The sequence below is a fragment of the Amphimedon queenslandica genome, unplaced genomic scaffold (assembly GCF_000090795.2).
Source record: "Amphimedon queenslandica unplaced genomic scaffold, v1.1 AMPQUscaffold_13467, whole genome shotgun sequence".
Classification (NCBI taxonomy): domain Eukaryota; kingdom Metazoa; phylum Porifera; class Demospongiae; order Haplosclerida; family Niphatidae; genus Amphimedon; species Amphimedon queenslandica.
Window position 1 is genome coordinate 94861 of NW_003546297.1, and position 13331 is coordinate 108191.

The following is a 13331-nucleotide window of genomic DNA, read 5'->3' on the forward strand; positions in this document are numbered from 1 at the left end:
ACTATACTAACATACGCGTAATGATACAACAGACTGTCTAGCCATTTTGCATCATTTCCTGCATGCAAGTGCAGCTAGCACTGCAACCGCAGCAATAATTAACCCCCTAACTCTGTTGATTTATTTAAAATGGCGGCAGAGTGCCCAGTGAAAAAGGAGCAGAGAGATGGTTCTTGTCCTATGTCGAAGGAGAGGAAAGTGGAAGGAAAAGATGGTGAAGAATTAGATCCTAGAAATATGGTACAGTGAATAAAGGGTTCACCATAATTAATAATACCAATTATTATTAAAGATTCCACGTCTGAGTCAAGACCCATTGCCAGGACAGCCATTCCCTCTGTCCAAGGAAAGGGAAGTGTCCAGCATTCCAAAGTCTGGTGGAGACAAAGACGATAAATGGGTCTACCCCTCGGAGCAAATGTTTTTCAATGCCATGACACGAAAGGTACATTAGGTATTATGTAATATTATGTAGAGTTATATAATTTTTTCTAAAATTTAATTGTATGGATTTAAAATTTTGCTATTCAAAAATTATTGAATTTTGGGCGACCAAAGTTAAATTTTTTGCTATTACGTTGTATATGGTATGCACATTCTCTTTCATTTGAAGGGCTGGAAATGGACAGAGGCAGAACTGAAACAAGAAGACATGAAGCACATCATATCCATTCACAACCGAAATAACGAGGAAGCTTGGAGAGAAGTTTTGAAATGGGAGCAATTCCACGCCCAGTATGTAGCTACACATGAATACTGAATAATAACAAACTCTTTGTTGCTATTGCCTTGTATTTAATATAGCGAATGTACCTCACCTAAACTGGTCAGTTTTAGAGGCAGAGCAAAGGATTTCACACCTCGTGCTAGACTCAGATATTGGATGGGGTCAGTGTAATATCTAGAAATTAATATTATTATTTTACAATTTATATTGAGGCTTGCTTGTTACAATAATACACTTTGTATGTACATGTAGCTGTGATTGAGATTTCTAACCTCATTTCTATGAAGTGTCTACGTTTAACCAGGAGACACTACATTAGGTATTGTAATGGCTTTATTTTAGTGTAGACGGCTACCAATTACTCACTTTATATCAAACTCTACACCTAATTATGCATGTAACCTTATTATGTCATTAGCCATTGTCATAGCAACGCAATGTCTCCCATAGCTATTGTTATTATTAGTATCATTACTACACATGTCAATATAGGTATGAGTTACCTTTTGATCGTCACGATTGGATAGTGGATAGATGTGGTCGTCATGTGCGTTACGTTATTGATTATTATGGATGTGAACCGACTCCTAATAATGACGCTCCTATATATTTGGATGTCAGACCAGCCCTGGATTCCTTTTCTGCCGTTTGGGACAGGATGAAGGCAACATGGTGGAGATGGACAGCCTCAGAAAAAGAATAATAATATGATACCCCTTGACTGTTATATTCATCATTGTGAAATTAATGCAAAAAAAGAGAAAAAAAATCAATTTTTATTATTTTTTGTTGGGGCGTGGTCTAATGAATTTTATTTGTGGGTGTTACCATTTTTAAAGGTAAAAAAATGGCGTCGATGCTTGGGCGGTTAAAGAACTTAGATGCTTATTCCAAGACTCTGGAGGACTTTAAGATAAAAACATTTAGCGGGGCAACAAGTAAAAACATATGAATTGTTAAAATATTGATTACTGGTGCTTTTGTATCCTTAGTTACTCTAGTTAGCTCAATTATAATTCTACTCCTCTTCCTCTCCGAGCTCCTTTACTTCCTATCGACTGACGTGAGTTTTTTTACCATGTGAATGAATGCTCTGTTGTGTCTTTTTAATGCCTTATTGTGTCTGTGCATGGCAATAAGCCTCTTTTGTTAACGTAATTAATGTCAGATAATGTTTAAAATAGCTTTGCTTGATTTATCAGAAATTTCGCAATTAATTTTGATCATTAAAGAAGCTTGTGTTGAGCGAATGTAATAAGCATGTAAACTACTTGTAGACGTAAGATTTTTAGCCAACTTGTGAAGATAAAAATTACACGATCCACATTACTACAGCTTATGATTGTGTTACAAACATGTGGTTGAGGTTTGGCCAGGTTAAACAATAAGATTGTCGTAAAGAAATTGTTGGAGTTAATTATGTGTGGTGTGTGGGTTTTTTATGAATTTTTAAATTTGCTAAAAAAATCTGATCAAAGTCCCTCGGGCCAAATTTTGCCAAAATTAAAAAGGAGATAATTTTTCACTTTTATATTTACATATACATCTACATGTATGTATGTTGCATATAAAATTTGAGCCGATTCCGATCAATATTAAATTTTTTACAAATTTTTAAAGTTGCTTTATATGTTGAAGGATGCTTTTTAGTGCTTTATGGTAAACCCTGGTGTGGGCGGATTACTTTACTATGACACATTGTTTGTACTATAATAATGTGTACATGTACATGTAGGTAAAACAAGAACTCTATGTCGATACTTCAAGAGGCGAAAAACTACAAATAAACGTAGACATAATCTTCCACAGAGCTCCCTGCCTCTGTAAGCCCTTACCATAATATGCTAATAATCACATGCTAATCACATGACTGTTGCCATCCCATAGATCTCAGTATAGATGTAATGGACGTGTCCGGTGAGCATCAACTGGACGTCGAACACACAATGTATAAGCAGAGATTGACGCTTGACGGTGAAGTGATAAACGAGAGTCCAACCAAATCAGTCCTAGCACGAGACGAGACGCAAGATGGGAAAGCAGGGGCAGCTAATAAAACATGTGGTAGTTGCTACGGGGCTGAGACGCCTGAGCTGAGTTGCTGTAATACTTGCGAGCAAGTCCGTGAGGCTTATAGGAAGAAGGGCTGGGCCTTTAGTGACCCGTCTAGCATAGAGCAGTGCGAGAAGGAGGGATGGACCACACAGATCAAAGAGCAGATGAACGAAGGTTGTAGAGTGTACGGGCTTATTGATGTTAGCAAGGTAGCTGGGAATTTTCATTTTGCACCTGGAAAGAGCTTTCAACAGCATTCGGTCCATGGTAAGGACTATAGTAGAGTCTGTATAATAGTACAAGTGTATGCATGTACGTTGTACATGTACATGTACTAGCACCAGTAGTATACCTTAAGCCTACTATTATTAGCGTCTACTAATTTTAGCGAAATCAGCAAAAGTCATGTTTAGAGTTACTAATTTTAGCGTTTTTAACCAAATTAACTATAAATAATAACCATTATAATGAATAATAATTATTTTGGCGTCTATTTAATTTAGCGATTTAAAGCTCTCTCGCTAATATCGCTAAATTTAGTAGACGCTAAAAATAGTAGGCTTAAGGTAGTATATGTATAATTGTACATGTAAATGAAATTGAATGTGTTTGTTAGTGGCATTCAATACTTGGAGTCCAAAACTTAAACAACAAGTGAGCGTTTGCTTTTTTGTGGTTGAATTATTTGCATTTTATAAGCATCTGTCAGCTGTCATACAATAACAATGATGGGTTCCTTATCCACTGTTTGAAAACTTTATGTTCGATTATTGCATCATTTCCTGATCAGGAATTCAATACATCATTATTTTTTCTGTTGTTAGTTCATGATTTGCAACCATTTGGTGTCAAACACTTCAACATGTCGCACACAGTCCTCAAACTTTCTTTTGGACAAGAATACCCTGGAATAATCAACCCTCTTGATGGACATAAAGCATTTGACGTTGAGACTACACATGGTATGGCAATGGGGCGTGTACGATCAGTGAAGCTCTTTCTTATTTGATAGGTGGCATCATGTATCAGTACTTTATAAAAGTCGTCCCAACACTGTACAGGAGGTTGAATAACGAGACTATGGGTACTAATCAGTTTGCAGTTACCAAGCATCAGAGACCAGTTAGATCAGCTTCTGGTGAACATGGATTACCTGGTTAGTAATTTCTTGTATCAAAGCTCCTTTGAATGCTAAATAAAATAAAATAAAAACCTATCAAAAATAATTGTGAAAATTTTCTTACGTTAAAATTGTAGAACTAAATTGGAGGCATTAGTTTTTCTCTCTATCTTTTTCTCTGCCATAATCAATTTTACTTGTTATCCTGATCTTTCTTTTCTCTTTCTTTCTTTTTAGGTGTTTTCTTTATATATGACATTTCCCCAATCCTTGTATACTTGACTGAGTACAGGCACTCCCTCACTCATTTTCTTACCAGCGTTTGTGCGATAGTCGGCGGAGTTTTTACTGTCGCTGGAATGATCGACAAGTTATTGTATCATAGTGGACGGGTCCTCAAGAAGAAAATGGAGCTTGGGAAGTTGTCATGATTACATTGGACGAGTATCAGTCTCACTTTTATTACAATTATTATAACTTACAATTGTTATTATTATTATTATTATTATATAAGATAAATTTATGATAATAATGATCAAAATCATGTGGATGGAATGGGAATTAAGAACTCCCCTTTGCTGGAGTAAGTATTTGAAAATCTTGCAACTGAATCTTACTTTATTGATCTTTTAAGCAATAAATCTATTCTCGTTTTTCCTTATAAGAATCCTTCTGGTTCAGTGAAAAGTGTCTGCGGCCATACCACGTTGAAAGCACCAGTTCCCATCTGAACACTGAAGTTAAGCAACGTCGGGCCGGCCTAGTACTTGGATGGGTGACCGCCTAGGAATCGCCGGTGTCGCAGACTTCTATTTTTTTTCCTTCTAATTTAGAAACCCACTCAACAGTCATATTATTTTTTTGCCAAATTGGGTAGGCATAAATGAAACCAGAAGGAGCTCAAGAGCTGTAGATTCAACATGAAGAGTATATTCACAAAAAGTAAGACTGTAAGGGACATGCATGGTTGAACAATATTAATTGTATTAAAACAGGTGGGCATGAGACTTAGGAATATAATCACCTTGTATGTACCCTATTGCCTGCTTAATTATAATATATTAGCTCAAGCATATCTAGATAGCTACTGCACAGTCAATTGTCAAACACACAATGTCGAAATGTTTGTTGATTTTAAATTATTTTTTTTCTAATTGTAGGGGTTTGATATGTATAGTTGTCGCCATGCCACACCCAGTGCATATTATTTGTCTCCCCCTCCTCATCTACAAGTACTTCATATAATACTCTATCACTCATACTAAGAAACAAGTAAGACAGAGTTTATATGACAGTTCTTTCCATTATTAAAATTAATAAATACTCATACACGACCTGTTATGCCCCACCAGAATGTACATGTATGCTATACTTATTAGTAACTTTAAATTTATTGCTCACAAGATCAGTGTTTAATTCTAATTACTCTGCAACAATTACTGTCTCCTCCAATGAACATTTCAAAAGTTAATTGTTTATTGTTGCTATGATTTTCGACCATGTAAGGGCTTCCCTCAACCCTTAGACTATTTCTAACCACATTTTAAATGGCTGTCAAATCAACTTCTTCACTCTCTATACTAGAAGAGCTCCTCACTTGTTCTGCCTGTCTTGAATTCTTTGTTAATCCTAAGACATTATCCTGTCATCATTCTTTCTGCCAAACTTGTCTAGAGGAATTACCAAAAGAGAATGCCCATTCATTTCTTTGTCCTACTTGTCGTTGTCGTACACAATTACCTGATGGAGGAGTAGCTGGCCTTCCTACTGCTTTCTACCTTGTCAAGTGTAAAGAGATACACAGTCAAATGAAGAAGGAGACCAAATGTGATAACTGTAGCAAGAGCAATGCTGTCGGTTACTGTAAAATGTGTCACGAATCACTTTGTGCTAATTGTGTTGAAGTACACAATAAGTGGAGTAGGTTCTCTAATCATAAGATAGTTGATGTCATTTTGGTACAGAATTTACTGTCAGTTGTTGAACAGTTTAGAGAAGTAAAGGGCGCACTGACTGATAGAATAAAGAAAGGAAGAGAGACCAAGCCACTTCGAGAAAGTCAGAGGGATTATGACCAATCATGGAACATCGACAAATTGCTACATTTCTTAACTGAAGAAGGAAAATCCTTTCAAGATCTTTCTAAAGATGATGAAGCAGACCATCTATTTGTATCACTAATGGAGCTCAACAGTCTTCTGGTTAAGCAAGATTTGAGTGCGTTCAAAGATTATGATGGAGCTGCTATTGCTATTTCTCGCACTGTCCTACAGCAATGTACCATCAAAGTGAATGAAGTTAATTGCACTGATTCAAGGTTGCTGTCATTCTCTTTGTCTATTGAATTACCTGCCTATGGTCGTGTCGTCATTCCAGTCTCTTCAATCAAGTGTCGGTTAATCCCAATCATCAAAGGAAAAGAGCAACATAAAGATAAGTATAAGATCACAACCACTAGTGCCCCTGGAATATATAAAGTTGATTGCTGTCCATTGGCTAGTGGTGCTCATAGTTTATCAGTTCATATTTATGATGTGCAGCTTGAGTCTGTATCACTGATGGTTCCATTTAATCCTCACTTTGATACCATAGCTCCAGCTCGTGCCATATGCAAACTGTCAACAAGTTCTAATGTTGTTGTTGGTAATAATGGCATTGTTATGTTCACTCAAGTCTATACAGTAGCTGAATTTCGTTGGAACTGTGATATCAAATATTTTAATTCGCAGGATATTACTAGAGCAGCTGCTTCTATTGTTAAGACTTACAAAGTAGCTCGCAATGTTTACTTTTCATCCAAAAATGATGTCATTGTGATATCAAAACAATTTATTGAAATTTTGACATTAAAAGGAACTTTGGTTAGAACAATGTCAGATCCTATTAACTTTCTTAACAGTCCCAGTTGTGCTGTAGCCTCATCTATCACTGGCTATATACATTGCTGATGGAGATAGAGTTCACATTTTGTCTTCTGATCTAGGATACATTCGTTCCTTTGGCAAGAATGGAGAAGGCAATCGAGAGTTCAAGGGAGTCAATGGTATCGCTATTGCAGTCATTGATGGTGAGGAGTTTTTGTATGTCACTGATGGAGGTAATCATCGCATTCAAAAGTTCACTCATCTTGGGGAATATTTGTCTACTTTTGGCACACAGGGATCTGATCCTGGCCAACTGAAGAACCCTTATGGTATTACTGTTGGTACTGGCAATCTCCTCTATATAACAGAGTGTGGGAATCATCGTATCTCAGTATTCACTTTTAGAGGTGATTTTGTTCGTTGTTTTGGAGGTCAAGGTACTAATATTGACCAGTTCAATCATCCAAATGTAATAACATTCGATAGTAATGGAGTAATGTATGTTTATGACTCTAACAACAAGAGACTAATACTGTATTAAAATTAATATTAATTATTGATGTAGCTAATAGTTATTATCCCAACAGCCTGTTTCATTTATTAATTGTGAGACTGTTTGCTGTGTTACTATTAATAGTCATTATTATTATTAATTTTAAAACTGCTTCATTGTTTTTAGTCATTCTGTGCATAGTAAAACATATAATTTATACATATATCAGGCACATACACATATGTCATGCTTTATGATACTTGAGTTATTGGTATGATACATAGTAGCCTACTCTGCAACAATTATTGTCTCCTCCAATAGACATTTTCAAAAGTTGTTTATTGTTGGTATTTTGATTGTAGACCATGAATTGTAAAGGTTTCCCTCAACCCTTATTTCTAACCACATTTTAAATGGCTGTCAAATCAACTTCGTCACTCTCTATACTAGAGGAGCTCCTCACTTGTTCTGTCTGTCTTGAATTCTTTACCCACCCTAAGATGTTATCCTGTCATCATTCTTTCTGCCAGACTTGTCTAGAGAAATTAGAGAATGCCCATTCATTTCTCTGTCCTACTTGTCGTTGTCGTACACAAGTACCTGATGGAGAAGTAGCTGGCCTTCCTACTGCTTTCTACCTTGTCAAGTGTAAAGAGATACACAGTCAAATGAAGAAGGAGACCAAATGTCATAACTGTGACAAAAGCAATGCTACTGGCTACTGTAAAATGTGCCACGAATCACTTTGCATTAGCTGTATTGAAGTACATAACAGGTGGAGTAGGTTCTCTGACCATAAGATAGTTGACATCATTTTGGTACAGAATTTACTATCAACTGTTGAGCAGTTTAGAGAAGTAAAAGGTGCACTGACTGATAGCACAAAGAAAGAAAGAGAGGCCAGACAAGGTGGAGAAGGTCATGGGGATTGTGAGCAGTGGGAGAATATTGATAAGTTACTTCACCTTTTGACTGGAGAAGGAAAATCCATTGAAAGTGTTCATAATGATGATGAAGTAGAACTTTTACTAATAGAACTAAATCGTCTTCTACTTAGGCAAGATTCAAATGCTGTTTTGACAAACTATTATGGAGCTGCTATCTCTCGTACTGCCCTGCAGGAGTGTGTCGTGAAAGTAAGTAAAGTTACTTGTACTGATGCAATGTTGCTCTCATTCTCTCTGTTGATTCAATTACCTGCTTCTGTCATCATTCCAGTCTCTTCAATCAAGTGTCGGTTAATTCCAATGATTAAAGAAAAGGAGCAACATAAAGACAAGTATAAGATCACAACCACTAGTGCCCCTGGAATATATAAAGTTGATTGCTGTCCATTGGCTAGTGGTGCTCATAGTTTATCAGTTCATATTTATGATGTGCAGCTTGAGTCTGTATCACTGATGGTTCCTTTCAACCCTCACTTTGATACCATAGCTCCAGCTCGTGCCATATATGGATTCGGGTCAGTATCTAGTGTTGCTGTTAGTAATGATGGTCTTATTATTTTTACCGAGCACCAGCATATCGATCAAAATCACTTGCATTTTATTAAGTGTTTTAACTCCCAGGATAATATTGTACCAGAAGCAGCTTCTGTCATAAAGTCTTACGATGTAGATCAATTTGTTTGTGCATCACTTAAGAATGATGTCATTGTCATAACAGAACAATCTGCTGAAATTTTGACATTAAAAGGAGAATTAGTTAGGAAGATGACCGATTCTATTACCTTCACTAGATGTCTTAGTTGTGCTGTCGTTTCATCTATAACTGGCTACATATACATTGCTGATAATAATGATGTTTACATTTTGTCTTCTGATCTAAGATTCATTCGCTCCTTTGGTGGTTACGGATCAAAAAATGGAAAGTTTTATGAAGCCAAAGGTGTTGCTATTGCAGTCATTGATGGTGAGGAGTTTCTGTATGTCACTGATAGATGTAATCATCGCATTCAAAAGTTCACTTATCTTGGGGAATACCTGTCTACTTTTGGGACACAGGGATCTGATCCTGGCCAGCTGAAGAACCCTTATGGTATTGCCATTGGTACTGGCAATCTCCTCTATATAACAGAGTGTGGAAATCATCGTATCTCAATATTCACTTTTGGAGGGGATTTTGTTCGTTGCTTCGGAGGTCAAGGTAATAATATTGACCAGTTTAGTAACCCAAGAGGAATAACATTTGATAATAATGGAGTAATGTATGTTTATGACTGCAACAGATTATTACTGTATTGAATAGTCTTAATTTCTGCCACTTAAACTACATATTGATTAAATTTGATTTATTGAAGTTATTTTTTGAAGTGAGCAATACAATTTATTAATACATGATGAAGTTAATGCCAACTAGATAGAAGTACTGTGCAAGTACCAAACATTTACAATAATATTTTTCTAGCCAGTTAGAATTTGTTATAATCTTTCTTTTCTTCAAGATCCTGTCCTATTTTCAGAAAAAGATCAAAGGCACACTTACATCATTGACCTAGCTTAGAGTTTGTAGCTGCCTTGACAAAAGGGTGAATGCATTTATAATACTCAATACTCTATTTGTACTTGTAATAATTATAATAATTATACTGATTCCTGTACAGTAAAGCCTACTATTGTCTAGTGTCTATATTCAGTTAGTACATGTATTTCTGATATTGTATTTGTATTTTCATAGCCGGGAATGATGAATATGATTAAAAGTACAACCCTGTTAACCCACAATAGACTTAGTAATTTATTTTTGCACCACAAATTACATGCACTAGTTCATGTGTGCATTCAGCTATACATTTATCCAATACATGTACTGGTATATGTATGCAACCATGCATTGGGCAATATAAGGACATCCTGCTAATCAAAATTGGATTTTTAAGAAGCCACGCCCATAATTACACTTATACTCGTGGTACATTCACAATGGAGTACATTTCTCCTTCTTTGAGTAGAGAAGAGGACAGTATGCAGCGAATGTAAGGCCTACCGCTCTATTCTATCAATCTATTGTCTCTTTCCCTAGCCTTTGCTGTCAGTGTGGTACAATGATTGAGCCAAATCCAGCCAATATGTGCGTGGCTTGCCTAAGGACCCAGGTCGGCTACAAACCACTTTATAGTGTCTCATTGCCCGCTCTTTAGGTCGATATCACTGAAGGAATACCAAAGCAATCTACTATATACTTCTGTAGGAGTTGTGAAAGGTGAATTGAGATGACAAAACAATAGATATTGTAATAATTATTATTTTTGTTATTATTATTATTGTTAGGTATTTGCAGCCTCCGTCTGGTTGGGTTTCTTGTAGTCTAGAGTCCCGTGAGTTGCTGGCTCTCTGTCTCAAGAAACTGAAGGGTCTCGGTAAGGTACACCTGGTAGACGCAGGATTCATATGGACAGAGCCTCACTCAAAGAGACTCAAGATAAAACTGACCATACAGAAGGAGGTGAGTGGATGAGTAGTTAATGTACATGTATAATATACATTGTACATACAAAAGTTTGATTGTATTCGAAGTATTGCAAGTTATGAGCCTTTGAAAAAGAGGTTTTTTTGTAGTCTTGACCAATGTTTTAAGATGTGACAATGGAACTAATGGGTTTTTGCTTGTCACGGATTTCGTGACAATAGAACGAATGGGTTTTTGCTTGTCACGGATTTCGTGACAATAGAACGAATGGGTTTTTGCTTGTCACGGATTTTGTGACAATAGAACGAATGGGCTTTTGCTTGTCACGGATTTCATGACAATAGAACGAATTGGTTTTTGCTTGTCATAGATTTTGTGACAATAGAATGAATGGGTTTTTCGCTTGTCATGGATTTTGTGACAATGGAACGAATGGGTTTTTTTGAGCATATTCTCAATTTCTAATCACACTTATATAAGATCAAAGAACTATAATTATTAATCGGTGGGTTTGGCTTTATGTCTGTAGATGCTAGCAGGGACTCTATTACAGCAGGTGTTTGTTGTTGAGTTCATTGTTCATCATCAAATGTGCGAGGACTGTCAAAGAAGAGAAGCTAAGGATTACTGGAAAGCCGTCGTTCAAGTTAGACAAAAGGTAAAAAAACACGATTCTCTCTTATCATTATTACATTGTACTTGTTAATTTTTTTTTCCTAATTTTATAGACGACACATAAAAAGACGTTTCTTTACCTTGAGCAGTTGATCCTTAAGCACAACATTCACTCAAACGTCCTCCGAATAAAAGAAATAAAAGGAGGCCTTGACTTTTATTACGCTCAAAAACAAGATGCTAGGAAAATGGTAGAATTCATAATGAGCGTGGTCCCATCAAAGTAACAACAAGCAAAAATTTCACGACTTTTTTATGTACATGTAGGTACAAGACGTCACAGGAATTGATATCTCATGATGTTCACAGCAATACTTACAATTACAAGTTCACCTTCTCGGTTGAGATAGTTCCGGTATGTAGAGACAATGTAGTCTGTCTGCCTCGTAAGGTAGCCAATAGTCTTGGGAATATTAGGTTAGGAGAGAAAGATACTTGTAGAAATGTATATACTGTACATGTACATGTAGTGTGATGGTTTACATGTGTCCATTGTTTGTTGTAGTCCTGTCGTCATTTGCTCTAAAGTTAACAGTTCACTTCAAGTCATTGATCCAACTAATTTGCAAGGTATTGAATCACTGCATATGATGTGTCGTTCATGTACTTAAGTATTTGTATAAGCAGGATTTGATTCCCACCAGATTTTGGTATGTCAGTCGATTACCAATTACCCTATACTATAGTATGGCATACCCCATACTATAGTCTGGCATAGGGACTTTGGCCAAATTTCATGAAAAATGACTAGGAGAGAATTCTTTATTTTTATAATTTTTTCTGATACATATAGATGTCCTTATGCTGTATATCAAGTTTGAGCTAATTCCGATAAAGTTTGGATTTTTTATGATTTTTTGAAGTTGCTCCAAAATCTGGCCAACGACCCTGTACTATTAGTAACGCGGTAGCGTTACTAAGTAGGATTCACCCCCAAACAAAATGGCTGCCACGACTTTTGCAGCCTTGCTATACCTGGAAAACGAGCTCCTATGCTTACCAGACTTTATAGAGGACCTTATCTTGACCAGAGGACTCCAATGGTGCAACTAGCGTGGCTCTAGACCTTGTCTAAGCGAAAAGTCAAAAATCGGCGAACCGGCCGTTTTGTTCAGCCACCTTTTTTCATCTTCATCATCATCATCATCATCTTCTTCATCATCAAGTCCTGTCAATCCAGTTGTCGGTGTGTATCTCAGTATCAGTTGGTGCTACAAGAATAATTCTTACACCAATCTACTGCAACAGTCTATGCGCAGGTCCATGTCCCATCAGATCATTCTTCAAGTAAGGAAAAAGTGATACTGTGACTGCTGGATCGAGCCATCTTAGCTACATGCCGCCATTTTGTTAATTAAAGAAGCTTGCCATGTGCTCTAAAATTTGGGTGTGGTCGCGCATGCTCAGATCTGCAGCTCTGGAAGAAGCAAGTTATTTTTTACCAAGCTATGCTTGAAATCAACTTACTGCAATACTTTAGTGGAGGTTTCCAGCTAAAAGAAGGTATTGATTTTACATGTTACTGTTTTATCAAATGTGTTATTTTATTTTTAAAAACAAACAATTAATTAATGTTATGACTTATGATATGCAATGATAATTATGAACTTGACAACAGCCTGGAAGAACAGGAATAGCAGGGAAGATGGACACTCTTAGCTCACAGATTCTTGAACAAGGACTTGTGTCAAGACTAGTATTAGTTTCACTTGTCATCAGTATAGTTGATATTCCTTCAGCATGTCTATTCAATGCTGTAAATGTTATAACAATGATAATAATAATAAAGAAAATTATTGTTTGTGTAAAATCAACAAGTATCACAATTGCAACTAAAGAAATACTATAAATATTATTTAAAAAATCAACACAAACAAGAATATAAAAAATTTAATAAAAACAAGATGAAGTAGGATTCCGAATGACCAACGAAAATACGAAATATTATAAAAAAATCAACACAAACAAGAACATAAAAAATTAAAAAAA

At 36.2% G+C, this 13331-nt stretch overlaps 5 protein-coding genes across 5 annotated transcripts in view; all 5 read left to right on the forward strand.

The window, feature by feature from the left end:
• Positions 1-79: 79 nt before the first annotated feature.
• LOC100632281 (cytochrome c-type heme lyase-like) lies at positions 80-1500 on the forward strand. Its single transcript, XM_003385323.3, has 5 exons — positions 80-240; positions 293-445; positions 614-735; positions 805-888; positions 1220-1500. Exons 1-5 carry the CDS (start codon positions 130-132, stop codon positions 1428-1430), a joined length of 681 nt encoding a protein of 226 aa, XP_003385371.1. The 5' UTR covers positions 80-129; the 3' UTR covers positions 1431-1500.
• On the forward strand, positions 1499-4401 carry LOC100636447 (endoplasmic reticulum-Golgi intermediate compartment protein 3-like). The gene is made up of 7 exons (XM_003385354.3): positions 1499-1665; positions 1720-1790; positions 2463-2550; positions 2615-3049; positions 3607-3744; positions 3795-3938; positions 4140-4401. Exons 1-7 carry the CDS (start codon positions 1575-1577, stop codon positions 4331-4333), a joined length of 1161 nt encoding a protein of 386 aa, XP_003385402.1. The 5' UTR covers positions 1499-1574; the 3' UTR covers positions 4334-4401.
• A 1048-nt stretch (positions 4402-5449) lies between these two features.
• Positions 5450-7307, forward strand: LOC105312179 (uncharacterized). Its single transcript, XM_011404627.1, has 2 exons — positions 5450-6763; positions 6819-7307. The coding sequence occupies exons 1-2, from the start codon at positions 5450-5452 to the stop codon at positions 7305-7307; spliced, it is 1803 nt and encodes a 600-aa protein (XP_011402929.1).
• Positions 7308-7651: 344 nt separating this feature from the next.
• Positions 7652-9588, forward strand: LOC109581002 (E3 ubiquitin-protein ligase TRIM71-like). Its single transcript, XM_019994690.1, has one exon. The coding sequence runs from the start codon at positions 7673-7675 to the stop codon at positions 9500-9502; it is 1830 nt and encodes a 609-aa protein (XP_019850249.1). The 5' UTR covers positions 7652-7672; the 3' UTR covers positions 9503-9588.
• A 547-nt stretch (positions 9589-10135) lies between these two features.
• The window catches only part of LOC100632532 (60S ribosomal export protein NMD3-like), a 4844-nt gene continuing 1648 nt past the window's right edge, over positions 10136-13331 (forward strand). The window contains exons 1-8 of the mRNA XM_019994694.1: positions 10136-10233; positions 10281-10353; positions 10399-10460; positions 10529-10703; positions 11197-11325; positions 11396-11565; positions 11610-11759; positions 11848-11912. Of these exons, the coding sequence (XP_019850253.1) occupies positions 10181-10233; positions 10281-10353; positions 10399-10460; positions 10529-10703; positions 11197-11325; positions 11396-11565; positions 11610-11759; positions 11848-11912 (877 nt within the window). The 5' untranslated portion in view covers positions 10136-10180. The remainder of the gene's footprint in view (positions 10234-10280; positions 10354-10398; positions 10461-10528; positions 10704-11196; positions 11326-11395; positions 11566-11609; positions 11760-11847; positions 11913-13331) is intronic.